The 20043-nt window shown below is 43.9% G+C and overlaps 1 protein-coding gene across 1 annotated transcript in view; it reads right to left on the bottom strand.

The window, feature by feature from the left end:
* Nucleotides 1–13197, bottom strand: part of LOC131294702 (semaphorin-2A-like) — a 171091-nt gene extending 157894 nt beyond the window's left edge. Inside the window, exon 1 of the mRNA XM_058322747.1 lies at nucleotides 12954–13197. Coding sequence (XP_058178730.1) covers nucleotides 12954–13197 — 244 coding nt within the window. The remainder of the gene's footprint in view (nucleotides 1–12953) is intronic.
* Nucleotides 13198–20043: the final 6846 nt, after the last annotated feature.

Genomic DNA, 20043 nt, shown 5'->3' with positions numbered 1-20043 from the left:
GTGTACCCAAGAGATGGAAGCGGGCATATTGATTCTTTCGGTAAAAAAAAAAAATGAAACAGATCTACATGTTGATGAGGTGAACCGAAAAGGGTCAAAGCCACGCCGGAAATCAGTTAGAGAAACAGTTCGAACGCAACCACACTGGGGCAAGGATTCCGCGTTTGGCCTACAATCAGGTAGTACACTCCGTATGCCAAATGAGATTCACAGTCCGTTCGTTTCCCAGTTGTTGATATCATAGGAATCGCAACTACAAACAATGGCGGTGGGAGTTGGAGTTGGACGTGCGTTGAAGCAAGAGAGTTTAGGGATGTCGATCCTCTTTGGGTGCACCTTTAGAAGGACGCGAGCGCGGTCGTGTGACGGTGACTTTGACCCCGGAGGCCGCCGTTCGCTGGCTGGCAAATTAATTTTCAACTAGATTGTACACAGAACGTCGCCGCGTTTGGCCACAGAAATTGCATCCACCGCTGGTTCCACAGCTGCTACCGGATACGGGTTTTGCCAGGCGGAAACATAAGTTTCAATTAGTACCGAAACCGGAAATCGATCTACAGGATCAACACAAGGTGGTTGCGAGCGAATGTAGCCACAGGATTTTGATAGAATAAAACCGCTCCTGTAGCTCAGAAAAGTTGGGAGAACGTAGAAACAGGTTTTTACGAAGGTAAAACGATTCCTCCAGATCCCTCGAAGTCCAGGGAAGATGTTAAGAATATATCAAATACAATACCATAACAACATACAATTAGAACTGTCTCTTTTTCTCGTGTAGAGGAAATAATTTTCACCGATCATTAAATTCACCCCAACTCATTCATGCGAGGCAACAAAAACCATTTTCCAACTGATCAAACATGCTGGCGACGCTTGTGCTTGTAGACATTTTCATGGAGTGTGCCACGATGCGATACGATAGCCAAACGCCACGACTGTTTCAATGTCCACTTAGCTTTTTTCAATATCCACTTAGGCATCGAAAAATACTATTACGCACCAAAACAACCCTTCGCGAGTGTTTAGGATAATGTTTTGTCGAATTATGATATTTTTTATTCATAATAAGTTTACCTAACCTCACACAAAAAAACCTATCTTCCACACTGTTTCATCTTTCGTTCAAACATTCTTTTCTCCTTTCTCTGGCACCGACAATCGGGGCTGGACTACAAACGAAGCGCGTGCAGGAAGGAAGAATGAAGCCAGTCACGTGATGGTGAATAAAATATAATCAATTTTAGTGCCGTCCTCGTTGGCACCCACAGGCGGGCATACGACACGTTCTCCAAGGTGAAAGAATCCCGCGTCATTACCGCTCGCACCCGAAGTAGCCGATCGATCCAGTTCGATTTTCGATTTCGAAAACAAATTACCATTAGACTAAAAAAAAAGTAGCCCAGAATAGTAGATGAAGAACGAGCTGGAGTTGCTTGCCCTCGTTTTCGACCCAGTGAAGACATTTGACCGCTGTCAAACGTTACAAGCGGTTGAGAACTCCGCCGTTCGTGAGTCCTTTAATCCAGGCGAAAAACAAGTGACGAAGGAAAGTTGCGTGACTCACGCCTGGTCTTAAACCCCGATGACTCATTCTTCCGCGTGATACTTAACCTTCATCGAACGGAATATAAACTTTCACCGTTTGGGATGCGTGGGTTAAATTTGTAGGTCGAAGCAATGAAACTTTCCGCCCAAGAACGACTCCATTAAGGAGTCTCTAGTGAGGATGGTTGCATTTCACCGATTGGACGCTGGACACTGGACAATTCCTACCAATTAACTTACAATTAATCAGCTCATGCAAGTTCGCAGACGTCATCCACGGCAAACTGATGGCGGAGAGAGTACTGTGAAGGCTGCCAATGCGTGCCAGGAGACGTGCGTGACGATAAGTAGTGCGGACGGCGGACATAGACTCGTCAGTTAAACGAGCCACCAACTCGAGGGGCACTTTGCGTGGAGTTATTGAAAAATGTATTCCCGTCAACAGAGCTGGATATTCCGGCCGACACCGAGCGACAAAGTGACATCGCTGGATGGAAAAAGAACAGCCTGAAGTGCACTTCTAGCCACTGGCAAGCGGTATTTCTGCCTGGGACGTCGTGTCACAACGCCGCACGCCGAGTACATCGCGATCGGATGGGAATGCATAAATCAATCAAAATTAATTGGCACATCAGTGCAATTGATGCGCGTCCCCGAACGGATGCATTGCACTCACAGCTGCACTCCGCCGTTGCTGTCGTCATTGTCGGCGGGATGCATATTGCATCACCGTCCCGGGCAGGAGACTCTGACCCGACGTTCGACCCGTGCGTACTGACGACTTCAACCAGAAGCAACTGCTCTCTGACTGAATGGCGAACTGACTGATTGACTGTCGAACGGCGGTTTTCGTCGTAATTTACTCGCCACCAGTCTTCCGTTTGAATTGAGTAGGACGATTCCAACCCTCGTTGGCCAGGATTAAAGAGGGAATAGCTAAAGAGTAATATTGGTTTACCTTTCCGTAGCTTTAAACAAACTTTTGAATTGTTTCATGTGACCATGTTCCAAACCCGTATTGAGTTGATTCTGATTTGTATTGTTTATTGAAAAGGTTACAAATTAACAGATATCCGAGAACCTGCACTAGAATTTACAGGGTTTTTCAGATGATGTCACAACAGTAGCTACGGACGATTCTGATTTCAACTGACAAAGTTATAATAAACATGATCGCTTTATAAAATCAACTGACACTATTGGAATATCATGTGCTGCAGTTGGGATAAACACTGCTACTGTTATGATATCATCTGAAAATCCCTGTATAATGGAGACCATGATGGCTGACCCAAACTATACAAAGCGAGTATCCAATTGTTTCTTTATACCAGCGAATAAGGTTTTTGTCGCAAACGGAGGAAGGAAGGAAGAAAGAATAGAGATGCATTTCGAAGTGCTTCCGCAAAATCAAACCGGGCGGAGCATAATTTTGCACTTAAGCTCCCTAGGCACGCACACAAACACACATGCACCATACTGCATGAATGCATCAAGGGATGGATGGTGAGGACGATCCCTAGAACGTCTGGAAGGCGGATGGTACAAACATGCAAACACCTGTCACCATTGTTTCCATGTGTGCGGGGTCTTCAGCGGTACGATCGTGGGACTATGCTTAGGGGAGGCTTGAATGCAAATCGTGGCATTGTAATGTCTGCGATGGTGGTAACCGGGTGACGAGATGGTCTCGTGAGAGCCATTCGTGAAAGAAGGCGTGAAAGTACAATCTATCAAGTACTCTAAAGCTTTGTGCAAGTGAGGATAAAATTGCTTGTGGAACATGGACTAGAAAAGAAAATTGAATAGCGTACACGAGAAGGCTGTTTCCAAAGAATGCAACAGTTCAACAACCGTCCAACCAGATGTAAATTCGTTCCTTACTTTCCATATTTAAAGATAGCTTTTCACCGAATCTCTTTCTTTATTTACCGAAAATTTACTCTAATAATCGTTAGAGCTTCCTTTTGTACTTAATATACTTTTTTCCCAGTCTGACGCCATTTCTCTAAGGGCTTTCCATTCATCCACTACCAGGCATTGAACTATAGAAACAAAAACGCTTAGGCGGAGGTGCGAAGAATCCTTGCAAGTGTCATTTATTCGTATCCTCTCCTGGACCTATACACACACACGAATAAAGATATAAATACATGCAACATATATCCATTCATCGTCGTCGTCGAAAGCGGGATTCATTAAGAGGAGGCCATGTTAAAAAATACACACCCGGAACACAAGTATGCTGCACACACAGCACAGTCTACTTCTCGGGCGCACTTGGCGAGCACTTGACAGTCTTGGGGACCTCTAGTGATCCTGCTTCCCGGTGGTGGTACTTGTCGGCCATTACTGCCTCACCAACACCAAGCACACGACATAAGCCAGGCCCGCATGGTTAAGGAAACATTACACCACATGCCTACAACGCACACTGCACACAAAGAGGCACGAAAACAATGCTTGCCACTCCGCCCTTCCTTACCACCAGCAGCCTGACACCCGACGATCGGGTGATGCGTACTTGGTTTGCCAATGAAAATGGAAAACTGCATCGTCTCGACGGAAAAAAGGGGGTGTGTGCACACACAGGGACAAATGCCTTCATAGCGTACCCTTCTTTCGAGGAGCGAGGAGTCCTTTTCGTGTGCATGCCCATGAGAGGCGCGGAACGCTGCATGCATCATGCAACACGCGTGTGCACACGTGAGCATGTGTACGTGACACGCTACACGAGCCTTTCCCTTTCGTTGGTCCTGAACGGGAGGGGAGAGAAAAAAAAAACATGCACCAAATTTGCACGTCTGCAAAAAACATACCACTTGCAGAAACGGAAAGCGGAAAGAGAGGGACAGAACGTCGAAAGCATAGAAAAAGGAAACGCACACTTAAAAATAAAACACTCCACAATCGATGAGGGATCCACACAGGACCTGAGAACGCACGCTCGTTTCGCAACCCCATGGCCCGATTGATGAGCACATACACACACACACACCAACACACGTGCACTTGCAACAAGAAGAAGTATGGAATTCCTTCCTTACGTTGCTTCGTCAATGATGCACGCTATTGGTGCATCGAGTAGAAAAGTGCATGAGGCATCCTGCAAACCCCAATCCCCATGTACGCAGCCATTACATTTGCTTCTTTATGTTCGTTCCTTTACCAATTAGGAAGGGCTAAGCGTGAACAAAAAACCAACAAAGTGAAAATCAACTTCCATCCCGGTTATAGGGCGTGTTTGAGGGATTCCTTCGACGAAGCTTCTTCCAGAGGCCTAAAAGTTTCGCAAGCATCGCCAATACAGTCGTTCTGAATATAATGTTTATAGAGACGTCTAAGCCGTTTTACTATTTAAAAAGTGTTTCAGACGCACGAGCACTAGAAACAAATTCAATGAATCAACAGGGTTATGAGGTTTACCAGGTTTAAATTACAATGATAGTTTAGAGTATTTAAAGCTTAGTTCCAGTCAGTTACATGATTCATTTTCGTCTTACTCTCAGCGAAAGCAAAGTATTTAAATCGTTATACTTGCAACCAATGTTCCCTAGATAATAATAACTACACAGGTAGTAAAAGATTATGTTATGAAATGTCTTATTAGTTCCGGTTGATAGACTAACTCGGTAAAGACGAACATATAGCATACTGAATTCAGTAGTTTAGTGTAACTGATTAGAACGAACTGATTTTAGACAACCTTAGTACTAACTACCATGTGGTAACCACTTATTACATCTGCTAAATTCATAAATAAAACATCAGAAAGTTTAACTATTTGACTTTTCGTTGCAAAGCGGAATTTACGAGCTTTCGTTAAAATCTGCCCACAAAACATTTTATCACGAACATTCTTGGAGGGCCTTCGGAGAATCATTGCTGGTAGCCTCACAAACTCCACAGAACTCATGAAACCAGAAACAAGTCTTCCGCCGCGTCATACAAACAAGCGCCACACCGCTGAAAAACAAGACACTAATTAATACGGTTCACCATTTGACGGACCGAAAAGCCAATGGCGAAACCTATACTTTACTCGCGGCATCCTTCGGTGGGTTTATGTTCTGGGATGTTATTTGACGCTCAAGTCGTTTTGAAGACAAGCTTGCGAGTTGCCCCAAACTCGAAATTGGACTTGGAGAGGAACATGTTCATTTGTTCTTCGCCCAGGTTGTGGTTTACCGAGCAGTAAAGAAGGGAGGCGCAAAAGAGGACTTCAGGAGTTTACAGTCGGACGAAGCTTTCTCACGTCTCGGAAGGCCCGTCGTCTGGCGTGCTGGGGCTTACGTTCCACCAAAAAACCGCATCGATTCTAGCGCTGCCTACCTGGTTGCGGTCCCGGCAAAGAGTTAGTCCAGTCACTCAATGTCCAATTTCGTCCCAAGGCCCCCCCTCCCCCCCGGGTTTCAAGTGTTTTCGTCCGCCCCGGATGATATACGGAACGCGAAAAGGGCTGTGGATTTTCTGGATTTTCTCCACACGTCACCGTCAAGAATACCCCGGGAGCGTCGCTGTTTGCCGCTCACCATTCCTCTTGGCGGGAAACCCTTTGTAGCCACGACAACAAAAACGGACAAATATATCTTCCGCTTCGCTCAGGTCAGCCGGGCTAGATGACGGGCAGGTCTATCTACCCCGAAACCCAATTCTACGCGAACAGCATTACGAAAACACTAAATTAAGATGTGAAACCGTAGCAAAAACGCAAGTCCCAACGTCCGGAGAGGCATACGGCGACAACAAACGGGTGACGCGGACGGAGGAAGACGCAGAACCATCATTCCTGAACGCCGCCGAAAAGTTAGCCAAGCATATCCATTCCTGATGACTTCATTACGACCGCGACCGGGGCGGGGGGTATTTCGAGGGCGAGAACAGAAACCACGAAATACCGAGCAACGAACACCCAAAATGCGACACCGATGGTCGCGACTCTGTCTGAACCTTTTGCACGAGTTCGTAGAAGTTGTCTGAGAAATACACGGACCTTTCTCACTCGCTCTTCCGCTCTTCTTACCAATGCCGTTTGCTTGGGATGCCGCCTGTCTTGCAAGCGGCACAAATTATGGATAAACATTCACGCAAGGGCACGACGTTAGTATGCGAAAAGATCAAACAGCGAAGCGAGCAAGAGCACACTCTTTCTGTGCTAATTCACTTGGAAAGGAACGTCTTATAGGGTTGTTTGTCATGGAAAGGGGCGGGCGACGGACACTAAAATATGATTGACGACCACACCCATGACAGGTGCAAGAACATTCTCCTTTTTTATGTTGATTCCAACCAACAACAAACATGACCCCCTGTAAGGTGGTGCAAATAAAATTATTTTTGGGAAATCAAACATAATCGAAGGGATAACCCTGAAGGAAAATATAATAATAATAATAATAATAATAATAATAATAATAATAATAATAATAAAATAAAATAAAAATAAAAATAATAACAATAGTAGTAATAATAATAATACTAATAATAATACAAATAATATGGCAAACAATTTTATAAAACTAAAAAAAGTTGTCTTAGTGAACATGTCACCTTGAAATACAAGCCATTAAGCCACTCTAAAACAACATAACTCATACCAATAATAAGAATTGCAAAATTAAAAACCACAGTACGAAAAAACAACATCTTTGAATACAAACGATGCAAAAACATGAACATTCATTTTGATTTCCAATGCACATTTTTGTCATTTCACGCAAAACAACACATTGCGCTGCACAAACAAGAACATGTTGGAGAAGGCTGTCGAGAGGTTCAGATAAATATCTCTCTCTCTCTCTCTCTCTCGGTAGCGCAAGAAAACAGAAATTTCTAAATTTCTCATGAGCTGATCTCGATTGCATTTCGGAAAATAATCGTAAACAAACCGGTTCAGGAAAAAAAATGGAAGAGCTTTGCAAAAAGAAAATACTTCTCGCGTGCCGCCGGCTTTCATTTCACGAGTTTTTACACTGGAGCCTTTTACACGCCCACGAAACCAGAACAGCGCCATCTTTACTTCAACGCCCGGAAGGTGGTACTTCCCCCCCCCTTCCCTGAAACACCAAGAGGGACCAACGGAGTGCGGCAATATTTATGTCTAAATTTACATTTATTTTAATAAAATCATTTCTTGTTATTAAAATTTATTGGCATTGGCACGAGCGAACCGGCGCAAAAACACCACACACACTATACATGCGCGGCCCCGGCTAGTTGGTAGCTTAGCGAGCATGGAACACAAATTTGGCCCGTGGAACGCACAACGTGTGGAAAGTGTATCGGGGAAAAAAAGCATAAGAAAAAACGCACGGTTCCATTTTCCCTCCACTCAATGTTTATGCTCATTCGGCAACACTCTGGCAACATGCCGACGGCACAACAGAACCGAACGAACCTCGCACCGAACACGGCAGAGGTTTACGTTCCTACTTTTTTTTTTTTTGTGTGCTCCTGTCGTCGCGGTTTTCCCATCGAACTTTCCCCGAGGTTAATAAATTTCCATTACCTGCTCCTTTCGTTTGGGCGTTGAAAGCATTTTTAAGATGCCGGGCATGAGTATTTGCCACGTGATGTGGTTTTGTTATTCGTTAGGATGTGAGTGTATGTGTGTGAATGTTTGGTGAATGCCTTGTTTCCTTTGAACCAACACCTCCTGCTAAAATATTATCGTTGTATATGGTTGTTAATACGAAAAAAAAAACATTCAAGCACAATTTAAAATATTCACACTCGAAATTGAAAATACAACGGTGGGAGACAATGAGAAAAAATCATGATATATTCGGGAAATGTTAGTCAAGTATTGTAGGAGTCGTTCGTTTACGTAAAACGGAATTTCTTTTCCTAAGCAAAAAGAGCCAGAAACATCCACATTCGTGCGAACCTTTACTAAAGGTTAATAGTTCGATGAAACTAAAACGCGAAAAGATGAACCACCTTTGTACAACACATCGCGTCACTTTACGTACGTCCATTTTCCGGCAGTAAAAGCAAGAAACGAGTAAAAAGCGCCGATGGTATGTTCACCTACCCACCCAACCTACCTAAGGTACCAGAAATAAAGTAATCAAATCAAAATGGTAATTTCGCGCGCACGCTTCACCTCTCCGGTAATGGGTTCTGCCAATTTCAATCCCGACGCCACCCCTTGCGCCACCCGTTCTGCTTAGGGGTTGTGATTTCGGTTTTCCCCCGGGCAACTTAAGGTGTCAAAAGCAAGACGAGTATGCAAGGGAGCAGAAAAAAATCCAAAGGAGGAGAAAGACTCCGCTTCGCTCCGGCGGCCGGAGCGAAAGATGAAATCACATAAAACACAAATCCGTCTTAATATGATTCTACTCCGGGTTTTTTCTTTCTTTTCTACCCACCGACCGACGAAAGCGAGTCCGATGGCAACGAACGAATGCGTTGTTGAAGAGGCAGTTCGTCGCACGCTTTTCGCACTTTTATTTCATGTCACACGCATATCATAAAGGGATTTGCCCGTCGTCCTTTCCATCATCTTTTGCCAGCACCTTCGGCGTCGGAATGGATTCCTTCCGTAAGGATTTCCGACGGCGTTTTGACGACGGTGGAAATGGGGGAGAAATCTCCTTCATTAGAGTCAACGAGGGACTAAAGAAAGCTCGAACCTGGTGGCTGGTGAAGGAATGCCCGCTTTACGCCTTCCCGCGGCTGCGGCTGGTGACCTTTTAGACGGATTACACCTCCACCAACGTGAACCCAAGCCTAGGAGAAGTTTGATCCCTGAGAATCACCCCAACGTTGCCGCTAAATCCGCGCTGAATCCTAAATGCAACGCCTCGGAAGCATAGTGCAATAAATGTATTGAACATAAAGTGTTAGGCCTCAGTTCGCTCCTCCAACGGGTTGTTGCGTGCGCGAACGAGTCGTTGGGTGTGTGTGTTTTGTTCGATAACCCCAGGAAGAAGTCGTTTTCCCACCCGCTACGACAAACCGGGGGCCGTAGTTTTTCGAAATTCGTGCCGACATTATCCACGGTGATCCCATGACCCCGAAGTACCAACCACCCACTCACTCCAAACCCGCCACAAAAAAGGGTTAAAAAACGTTTGTAGCTCAACATTAAGAAGCAAAATAAATCACACGAAATAAAGTAAAGTGCCCGCGCACCCGCGAAGAGAATTAGAACAAAGTCTATTTTTCATTTTTTTCCTCCACTCGGGTTTCTGTACTTCATGGCATTCGGTGGAGTTTGACACGCACCAAGATCGTTTCATTTACAACAACTTGGGAAACTGAGTGGCCAGCCGGCTCTTTTTCGACTCCGTCTCATTGGATAAATTTATGGCACGTTTGCGTTTCGCTTTTATCGTGTAAAGTTAATTAATTTACAGCCGTCTACACAGTTTATGTTTAACGCGGGTCATGAAGTCGTAGAAACAAAACTAACAAATGTTGTCCTGAATGTGGGGCTGACGAAAGTAAATATAACCTTGCTAGTTTAAAACTGGTAAGGTATTTAAAAAAAAAAACTATTTGAAAACATACGGTTGAGAACGAAGAAAACCCAAAACTAAAAATTATCTTTTGCACTTTTAAAAGCAACCAATTCTATCTCAATCGTGTATCACGTAGAGTCCTAAAATCTTCATTAAGTATCACATGAGTTCAAGGCTTCTGATAATCCCTGCCATTTTTCCAATTCTTCCCTCCATTGTGCAGCATTGATTACGATGTACAGGACCATGTGTATTATTTTCAGATGCATTTATCAGTGTCAACTAAACAGTCGTTAGACGAAGCTGGAAATCAAAATCATACCCAGTTTTCTTCTCTCCCCTAACGGACAATTGATATTTACCATTTTTATATAATTGTAATTCACTTCCCCTTGAAGTGCTCATTTTTTTTTATTCTACATATATCAATACAGAAGGGCACTGGACATCAACAGAAGCACAGGCAAGCAATCTTTTTTGATAAAAACGAGAAACCATTTAGTTAAATGGAATATTCCCGAAGAAAAGAATTCACTCGCCCTCCCCGAAAAAAAGATCGAACTTTTTTTTCCAATTCGAATCAAACAGCTTACTGGAAAACTGAAATGGAACGGGAAAACTCTCTCCCAGAGTAAAGGAAAACTTCGATTCAATCTGTCCTGTGTGGCACGTGCCCTTGGTGTGGTGAGGGAAAAAGTGCGAAACGTGCCGTGCACGTACTGTCCACAAAGGGATAAATTTAGAGTTCAATAAACATGGCTTTACCGGTGTGTCGCCCTCCGCTGGGAAATAATGTCCAAAATAACTTTTTCCTCCTCCCAGGTCCCTTCGCACACCCGTTATCTCCATACGGGGATGGTGCGAAAACTATGCGAAAAAGAAAAGTTCTAATGACAATATTTTACGACCGTCGAGGGAGTGTGTGTGCTGGAGGTTTTTTTTTCTTTCATTTCGTTCGTTTTTCCGTTTCCAATCCAACAGGATTAGAAGAAGGGTACTAATTCATAGACATATGACTCAGAACATGCGATAATATTGCGAGTGAAATTATCACCACCAACCCCCTCGACTAGGAGGCGTTTCAAAAGGGGGTTAGAAATAGAATTGCTAATCCTCAATCCACAACCACCACCACCACCATTTCAACGACATTTGCCCTTCCTTAGGACGAGGGACAAACAAGGCGCACATGTTTGAACAAATCGTTTCCTATATTTGCAGAAGAACCAACCGTTAAGAGCAAACATCGCTGCGATTCGAAGCGATGTCATCGGTCGGTTTAAATTCTGTAAAATAATCTTCCATCGCCGATGAAGACCAAGACGTATTGATTTGATTCTATAAACTGATGCTGATTCACTCTTATTTTGTACCAACGATTAAATGATGAACCATTCCATTCTTCAATGAAACATGTTGTCTTGCATCAAAGAAGGGTCATTGAAACTATCCTAAGTTTCAAGAAATAATGTCGTAAGCCATGGAAAACCCGTTTCGATTGACCTTGGACGTTTTTTTTTTTATAGTATAAATCGTTTCAAGCATTGATTGTGGCATTCGGTGACAGATGGAAACGCTTCTGCTGAATCTCAGAAATCTCCTCGCTTAAGCTCTAACGTACCGCCATCTGCAGCATATGCGGTCTGTGGTATCATAAATTGATTCGAAATTGAAATTTGATTGACTTCGCAGCAGCACGTTGTGGAAAAGGCAATATTGCCGTGGTTGGTGAGATGAGAAATGTTAGAAAACGTTACCAAATCATACCGATTTTCAAGCACTCCTCTTATATAGCCTCACGGGGTGTATTGACGAGAGTAAGTTGTCTACAAAGTTGCAGCACACGGTGGTCCCGCAAATTCCTCACCTCTTCGATTCATGAATTATACTACTGCGTGATACTACTTAATAATGCTAGGCAATCATCTTTTTGCTTTTTCCAGCAAGGAACATAACATTTCAAACGACTCTTTTACCGTCCTTCGTGGTCGTTTTCCGCTTAAAAATAGAGATAAGCTAACTTGCTAAATTATTAATCTTCCCCGTGGTTCCTAAAATTTGACGATCATCATTGAACCATTTAAGGCCAGTGAAAATATAAAAACATATAAACCAAATCGCACCAACCATCGATCGATTGCCCGAGAGAACCCATGGATGATAATGAGGAGCTGGGCGAGTCAACATTTTACGACCGGTTGTAAATTTTAATTTTACAACCAATCTGGAAAAAAAACTGTACGTCACGAACGACCGAATGCGGAAGATGGCGTGCAAAGCTGTTTCCCATTTTTCCCGGGCCAGGGTTTGGTTTCATCACTCGCGCGTAGAACGAACGTGTAGAAGGTTTTTCCAACTCGGATATCACCATTAGAAAACTTCACTTCCTCCCTCCAGCGAGGGGAAGTACCTCAACCAAAGCTTCCGAACAAGCAACAAGCGCTGCAATTCGAATGCGAACGAATCAAGGGAACATTTTTGGTCAATTTATGATATCATTCAACCCTCGAGCGAGAAAACCCCAGAACAAAAAAGAAAAAAGGAAGACCAAATCCGCCGTACACGGAACGATATTACGTCAGAAATCCACTACCACTTACACGAACCGAAAAGAAGTGGAAAGTTATTTTATGGTCACGATCGGGAGCGGGTTTTTCGTTTAAGGAACTGCGAAGAAAGAAAGCTGATGAGACACATGTTGTCGCACTAATTAAAAGTATAAGAAATTTTATATCCACCGCCAGCTTTTAGAACCGATCCAATCCGGGCCGATCGACAACTGGTGGAGCGATAAATTTACCCAACCAGTCCACTTGGAAAGAAATTTACGATCATCGAATTAATTTCGTCTGCCAAAATATCCATTAGCTCTTCGTCTTTTGAGAATTTGTAAAATCGAAGAATATTTAGGTTCTTTGCGCGACATATTCTTAGCTGCCTTACCTTTGTGATGACGAATGTGGTGCTGCCCATTGAATCCGACTCCTCCGTTGGATTGACCGCTCCCGCAGCATGGCTGCTCGTAGTAGAAATTCCACGTGTTTTCATAATCGCCGGAGCAACCGTGGAGTTGCAGCAGGCCCATCAGCATGATGGCCAACAACGCGCCGCTGGACGGAGCACCAAATAACGCCATGATGCTGCTGCCTCCGAACCTCTTCGATTCAACTGCTCCGGGTGCAGCCATGCGGCCTTTATTTTGCTATAAATCGGTTTTTTTTTCTTCTCTCTTCCACGAACAAACTCGACACTTTCCGGAAACGTATTCGAATGCACGGAAGTAGCAACAATCGGAAGTGGCCACCGATTCCCGCGTTGTTGGTCAATATATACCGGTGGGAGGAGGAATTTTTTAACCCTTTTTCTTCCTTTTCTCTCCTTCCCAAGCCAAAACAAACAAAAAAAAACGCCCTCACGACAACCGGAAGCTGCTCGAAAAAAAAAACAGCAGCGGTGCGGATTTTTAATTCGATTCTTTTGCTCTATTTACTTTTTATTAATATTTTCAATCACACGTTGCGCACGTTTGTATAACTATTTATTATCAAAAAAAAAAACCAAACGAAACACACACTCATACACACACACACGCTGGCCTCATTAGCACACGGGAATCATTATTCAGCCACGGCGGAAATTACCACACGCACGCACAAGCATATCACTTTCGGCGACAAATATGGCCGGATTCGGGGATTGGTGGTATCAGATTCATTTATTCATATATTTGCATCGATCGATTGAAACTTTCTGCACACACTTTTTTTTTCCTTAAGGCGTGCGATTGCTGGTTGAACAGATAGATTAAATACACACGTTAAAATTGAGGAGATTGCAAGTATTATCCATCATTTAGGCCGTAAAAACACACCAAAGTAATCGTTACAAAAACACCTAAACTAATTATAAACCTTAATACAATATTAAATTCTTGGTCTTAGACGTCGGATTATATGACACAGCAGTCCTTTCAGTACGCTCTTTCATTACCAAAAGGTAGGCTCTTTGGATTGAACACATTCCAAAAAGTTTATTACCGATCAAAGATATTGGAGCACAATCCAATAAGATGAAACGGAGGAGTATACATACTCTCGATTGATTTGTTTTCAAGTGCAGTACGTCTAAATTGTAGATGATCCCGTTCGGAGAGAAGCAAACAATTCGTCCCATTTTACTTCCGTGCTAGATTGTGAGATCATAATGATATGAAGGATCGTGTAGTTGGTGCCTCTCCGAACGATTGCCTCGGATCTTAGGAATAGATGCAATCCCATTTAATACCAGGAAACCGTTAGAACGTGCCCATCCTTGAAATGAGCTCATCTCCAGAATTGGACGTTATTGCAATTGACGGTGAAGGCACTTTATGTCTGCAAGAACGGTGGATCCGCAGAAAATAATCAAACCCTTTCGAAAGGCGTTTTGATGAATTCATTTCATTGCGAGGGAACGAAGTTATTTATATTCCTACTGCGGATCGTAATGAAAAGTTCTATTTACAATTTTCAAAGCTCCTCCACAGATGATGCCAGGAAAAGCTGCCAGAGTAAACCCTTAGGGTCGTTGTTAGCTTTTTTCATATTTTTTTTTTGTTTGTTATTGCCGAAGACGAACATTTGATTGGTTTTGCTCCCTGAAAATGGAGTCATGGTAACACACTGCAGGCAAATGAAATCAAAAACTTGTTCCTGGAGGAGCAAAACAGTTTGCAACAACCGTGGTGTATATTTCCGCTTTTAATATTTCTCTAGATACCTTCTTTGAAGGTAGCAAGATCTTTGAAAACGTCCCGACAAAATGGCAAGTAGCTCATTCAGTCACCAGCAAAGGAAATTCAAATGCATTCAGAATGCCAACAACAAAGTGGCACATCGCAAAGTTAATTTATTATGACGAACGCAAAAAAGAAAAAAACAAGATACAGTAGTAAATCTTCTTTCTTGATGCAATTAAACTCAATGGAAAGAGTGCTAATGGAGAACGAATGCAAGTGCAGAACTGTGGATAATTAATCTGACCGTCTGGTTGAAATAATTAACGCCGCAAGCCTCGGACGAATGAAGGGGTTTCTTGGGATCTTTTTATTTAGGATGAGTAACCTCTGCGAAGTTCGCTGGGAATGAGACATTTGAGCCTTTTCAACAACCAGTTCAGTATCAGAAGAAAGTAACAAGAGACAAAATAGCATCTAGTTCTGAAAAAAGTCCAATATGTTGCTGAATTGAAACGATCGTCTCAAGGAATGTGGATTTAAAGAGATCAAATTGAAGTCAAATCCCTCCGCAATGGTCCGAGACGTTCCAACATGGTACCAATTCTTGCCAAATCGTTTACATATCGATTGTTTTCCCCCGTTTCACTTTGGAGGGAGGGCTAGAGAAACCTTCGGGGACTAATGTATTGGTATAGTCCTTCCCCAGAAAACAGCGACATACGCTAGTCCCAGCAGCACCTATTACGGCAATCTGTTCGACTACTGTACGCAAAGAAGCCCGAGTGTGCCTTCCAAGATGCAGACACAAACCACGAGAACCAATCTGCTCTAATCCAACGGACGGTAGTAGCGGGAGCACAGCATTCCCGACATTCGGCGTCTCAGACCCAACCAAACAGCTCGCTGGAAGCCTCGCCGTCTTGCTGACTATTACAGAAGCATGAAGAGAGGTACCAAGGCATGGTGCTTGAACTACGCGGATCTCGTTGGCCGATTGTCTTGGGAGTTGGGAAGTTCAAAAGTCCCAACCAAGTCAAAACCGCTCAACTGGCAAGCGCGCCTGTGTTTCTCCATTAGGATGTCTCGATGCATTCCATTCACGGACAGTCGGAGACGGCAAACCGGTTTGCGTTCGTGGAAATAGTGTGTTGTGGATTGGAGAAAGGTACACGTTTCTCGATCGAACACTCGGTTGGTCCCGGGGTTCGAAACCTTCCAAGGTTCAATTTTGTCTCCAGTGCGAACGGCTTTGGGGGTGGGGTGTAGAAATTGCGCGAATGGTGGTAAAATCCCACCGATATCTGATACTCTGAGCTGATACCATTCCTGTTTGATAGATTACCAGTTCGATTTTCAACCAGAACAGCACGAGCTGTAAGCTGTGCAAAGTTTAAATAAATTCAAAAACCAGCACGGATCAGTTTCCAACTTTAAGTTCTGAAAAAATTGGACTCTTTTCAGCTTAGCTTAAAGATTTGACATTGAACAGAACATTTTCCTGGACATCTTGGACCCTACTTTACGTTTCAATCATGTCCTATCGATCGTGCTGTTGTTTGTACCCCCCCAAGAAAACCAACTTCTGGCTTCCAATCGAATGCTATCGGTTTTATTGGACCGATAGAAGCATACGGTCAAAGGGATGGAAAAACCTTTTAGCCAGCCCAAAACGGGTACCTTCTCCCTTAGAAACAGGTTTGCAGCCCGCCAACACAACACCGGTGGTGTATCGACCCACGCACTCTGCTTTTAGTGTTTCCACGCCAACCTCCTTGCCGCACCACCCCCCAAAACCCCTCCGAAAACCGAACTGGAACGGAAATTCATTCGCACGCCGAGGAATAAATACCGTTCGGAAGTTCTTCGAACCACCACCGCCATTGCCAGAACGGATGGAATTTCCAAACCGAATATCGATCGATATTTCGCCGTCACTGGCTGGCTGGCTGGCTGTGCACGAGCCCCAAATTTGGAACCTTCGGCGAGGAATGCGCCCCGCAAAAGCCACAGGAGCAGAGCCGCGCGCTCGAAATACGCCGACGAGGAAAAATGGTTGTGGCACACATCGCTGCGGTTTTTGGGACGAAGGCGAGAGAGGCGAGTTGGGTGGGACCTGAAATGGTGGTTTTTCTCGAGCGATTTTCTTCTGCCGGTTTGTGCTGGCATGTGCCAAAAACCGGTTCATCCTAGGCGAGCGACAAAATTCCCCGTGGCAACCACCCGGGACATGTCATATCGGGGGGCTTCATATAGGAGCTTCGTCACGCAACCTAACGAACCTCATGTGATTCCGTCCTGAAGAGTTGATTGATTGAAGCGCTACTATAATAACCGTAAGCTAGTAATTGTTCGTAAAAGCGGAGGAGAATCCTTCGCGATCAGGTGAACATAGATCTTTTAAATGTCAGATACAGACAGCCTAAAAGCATATCGTTTAAATCGTTATTTTTTCGGAGAATTGAAAAGTAACCTGTTACATTTATACTACTTATAGAGAATGTTTTATCAGTTAAAATATATACCAGATGCTGGTAAGAAATCAGGTAAGGCAAATTCTTCTCTAATTCGCGATCGTTGAAGCTACACATCTTTCAAAGCCTGTCATTAGTCATTTAAGACATTAAATAAATAACAGTTGAATGACCATTTTAATGAGGAAATGAGTACAACTAAGTGCAGGACATGTTTGGAGAGGAAAATAAATCATAATCAATTCATTTTTCTCTCACGCGAAACACCTAGCAGTGCCATTCGTTGTGTTTCCAATCTACGACTCAACCAGGAGCATAGAAGCGTAAATGTCTCAGTCAGTCAGGAATAGTCAATGCCATCCAGTAAACGTCTGCTTTCAACTGTGTGCTCTTAAGGGTGCGCCACATCCCACTTTAATGTCCCGCTGGTGATTGACACCACATTGCTTTACGAGCGAACCCTGCGAGCATCATTCTCGAAAAGAAAACACTTTACCAGTGCGGTATGTCACTGGAACTCTTTGCCAAAAGCGTGGCCCCATGATACCACTTCGTTTGGGGGGGTTTTTAATTAAAGTTTCATCCCGAAACGGCTTTGATGTAGACGAAATCGCGTCGAATCTGCTGTTTTCGTCAACCGCGAGTAAAACGTCCAAGAAAATGAGTTTCTTGCGTCAACAACATGCCGGGAGGTCCTTCAACTGTTCAGGAGTTCTTTTTTTTTTTTGTTTGTGAAGCAGGCAAGGAAAGATCTATAATCATCTCCGTTGCTTCAAGGGTTCGTATTGTTGTAGGGAAAACATCTTCCCAATTTATTCGTCTCCAGACGGTTGAGACCGTCCCGCAAGCGAACCATTTACAACGTTTGTTTGCATCCCTTTGCACCACCACCCCGATCCTGGGCACACAAACAACCACTCACAACAGGAGGGAGGTTTAAAATGTGTCGAATTGCGAAACATTTTCAAATACCCGCTTAAATTCCACTCACAACCTGTGCGGTCGATGTCCCTGTGCATTAATTTTTTTCCAACCATTTAGTTCAGGTACCTCAAACAGGGACAGGGACATCTCAAACAAACCGTAGCGCCACGATTCTCCGAACAACTCGCTACTCTGTGGACGATAATTAAAACATGGTCCAAGACAGGACAACATGACCGGAATGGAAAAGAGAAGAAGTATCTCAAAAGGACTTAATTAGCACGTAGCCTGTCCACCTCGATCCTCACTCGATATTGTTCCGCAGTTCCTTTGGAGCTTGCAGGGGTTGGAAAACAGATGGCACAGTGGGGTACAGGAGCAAACAAGTGGCATCAAAACCGTCCACTGATAAGTCGTCTGGATAGCTGTAAGGACAGTTCCGACGAAGGACCTAGGCGATACTTTCACTCCACATAAACACATTACCCCGCACAGGACCGGGCCTGCAATAGATACAGTTAAAAAATGGGACGGAAATGGTATTTGGCAACTAGACACTAGAGAAGAGACGAAACACATCCCTTCGGCGTGGTTCAGTTATTTAGATCCTTCGGCGACAAGGCGGCTTAGGGTTCCGAATAATGGAGAAGGAACAAGCTACAGGAAATGAGAACCAAAAAAAACCACAAGAACTCCTGCGAGGACAACCCGACGGCGAGGGCTTTCTTTCCTCCATCTTGTCTCCTCGTTGGGGTTTTGCAAAAGCGACCCGAGGACACGACTGCCAATCAACGGGATGGCAAAAAGGATCAGGCGGTCATCAAACAAGAGCGCCCGCCTTTGAGAACGAGGATGGTCCCGAAAGAATGGGTGCCTTTGTCTTGTGTTTGGGGTGTTTTTTTTTTCGTTAATTATCACCCATTTGTTACTTCATCCCGCGCTTGCCACTCAAAGCTGTGGAACTTTTAAAGTTTACCTCAATTAAAACAATTTGCTCGTTTTTAAAGGACACTTGCCAGACATGTATACGTAAAACGTTGAACTTAAAATTCCATTGCAATGAAACAAATCACAAACGACCATCTTTTTTACCAAGCATTAAAAGCAATTACAAAGCGGTCCGGCTTAAAGGGGTCGGTACTTTGATGTTTTCCATCGGCACCAGGCGGGAAAGCTGACCACAGACGACGCAAGGACCAACTCAAGGACATTCGGCGGGCCAGTGGGCAGCAGCTGGTTGGCGTCCGTTTGGTCAACATTTTCCTGTGGATTTGATTTGTCCACATGCAGCCGGCATGCGTTTTTTTCTCTATGCAATGGTGGCAGCATACATTGTGTTTCAATAAGAAATGTTGTTCCCGCGGCGTTCTTTTTGTGAAATAAAGAAAAACAAACCGTCGGCACGTTAAAGGAAGTGGCCTGCTGGCGCACAAACTCCGGGCACACTGCCAAAGCACGAGAGTGTCATCGTAAACATAATTAAGATTTATTACGGCGTGGTTCCGTCGGCGGCATCTTTTAAACCATGTGAAGTGGGTCTATTGTTGGAAAGAACATGCGGCTCGCTTCGGACAAGAAATGAAAGTTTCTTTTTTTCATTCAGTTCTCTTGCAAAGCATACAAGCGAGAACAAAACAATGTGATATTAGAGTAAGTTTTTAACAAAAATTATACGTCTTCTGTGCGAATGACCAACACACGCCGCGGAAGGTTAATAATGTTGCCTTCCTCTTGAATCCCATAAGATACATTTATCTTATCACGTTTTATCCTAATATTCACGCAGATGTCCTTGTTATCTCCTATTAGGCACTTATTCATCTGTTCCTGCGAGCCAACCTCGACACCTTTCGACCCGTCTTGTCTTGGCCGTTTCCGTCATTCTTCTCCTTCGTCTCATTCGCGTGAGCCTCTTTGCTGG

This window comes from Anopheles ziemanni, chromosome 2 (assembly GCF_943734765.1).
Source record: "Anopheles ziemanni chromosome 2, idAnoZiCoDA_A2_x.2, whole genome shotgun sequence".
Taxonomy (NCBI): Eukaryota; Metazoa; Arthropoda; class Insecta; order Diptera; family Culicidae; genus Anopheles; species Anopheles ziemanni.
This window is presented reverse-complemented; position numbering and strand designations above follow the sequence as displayed.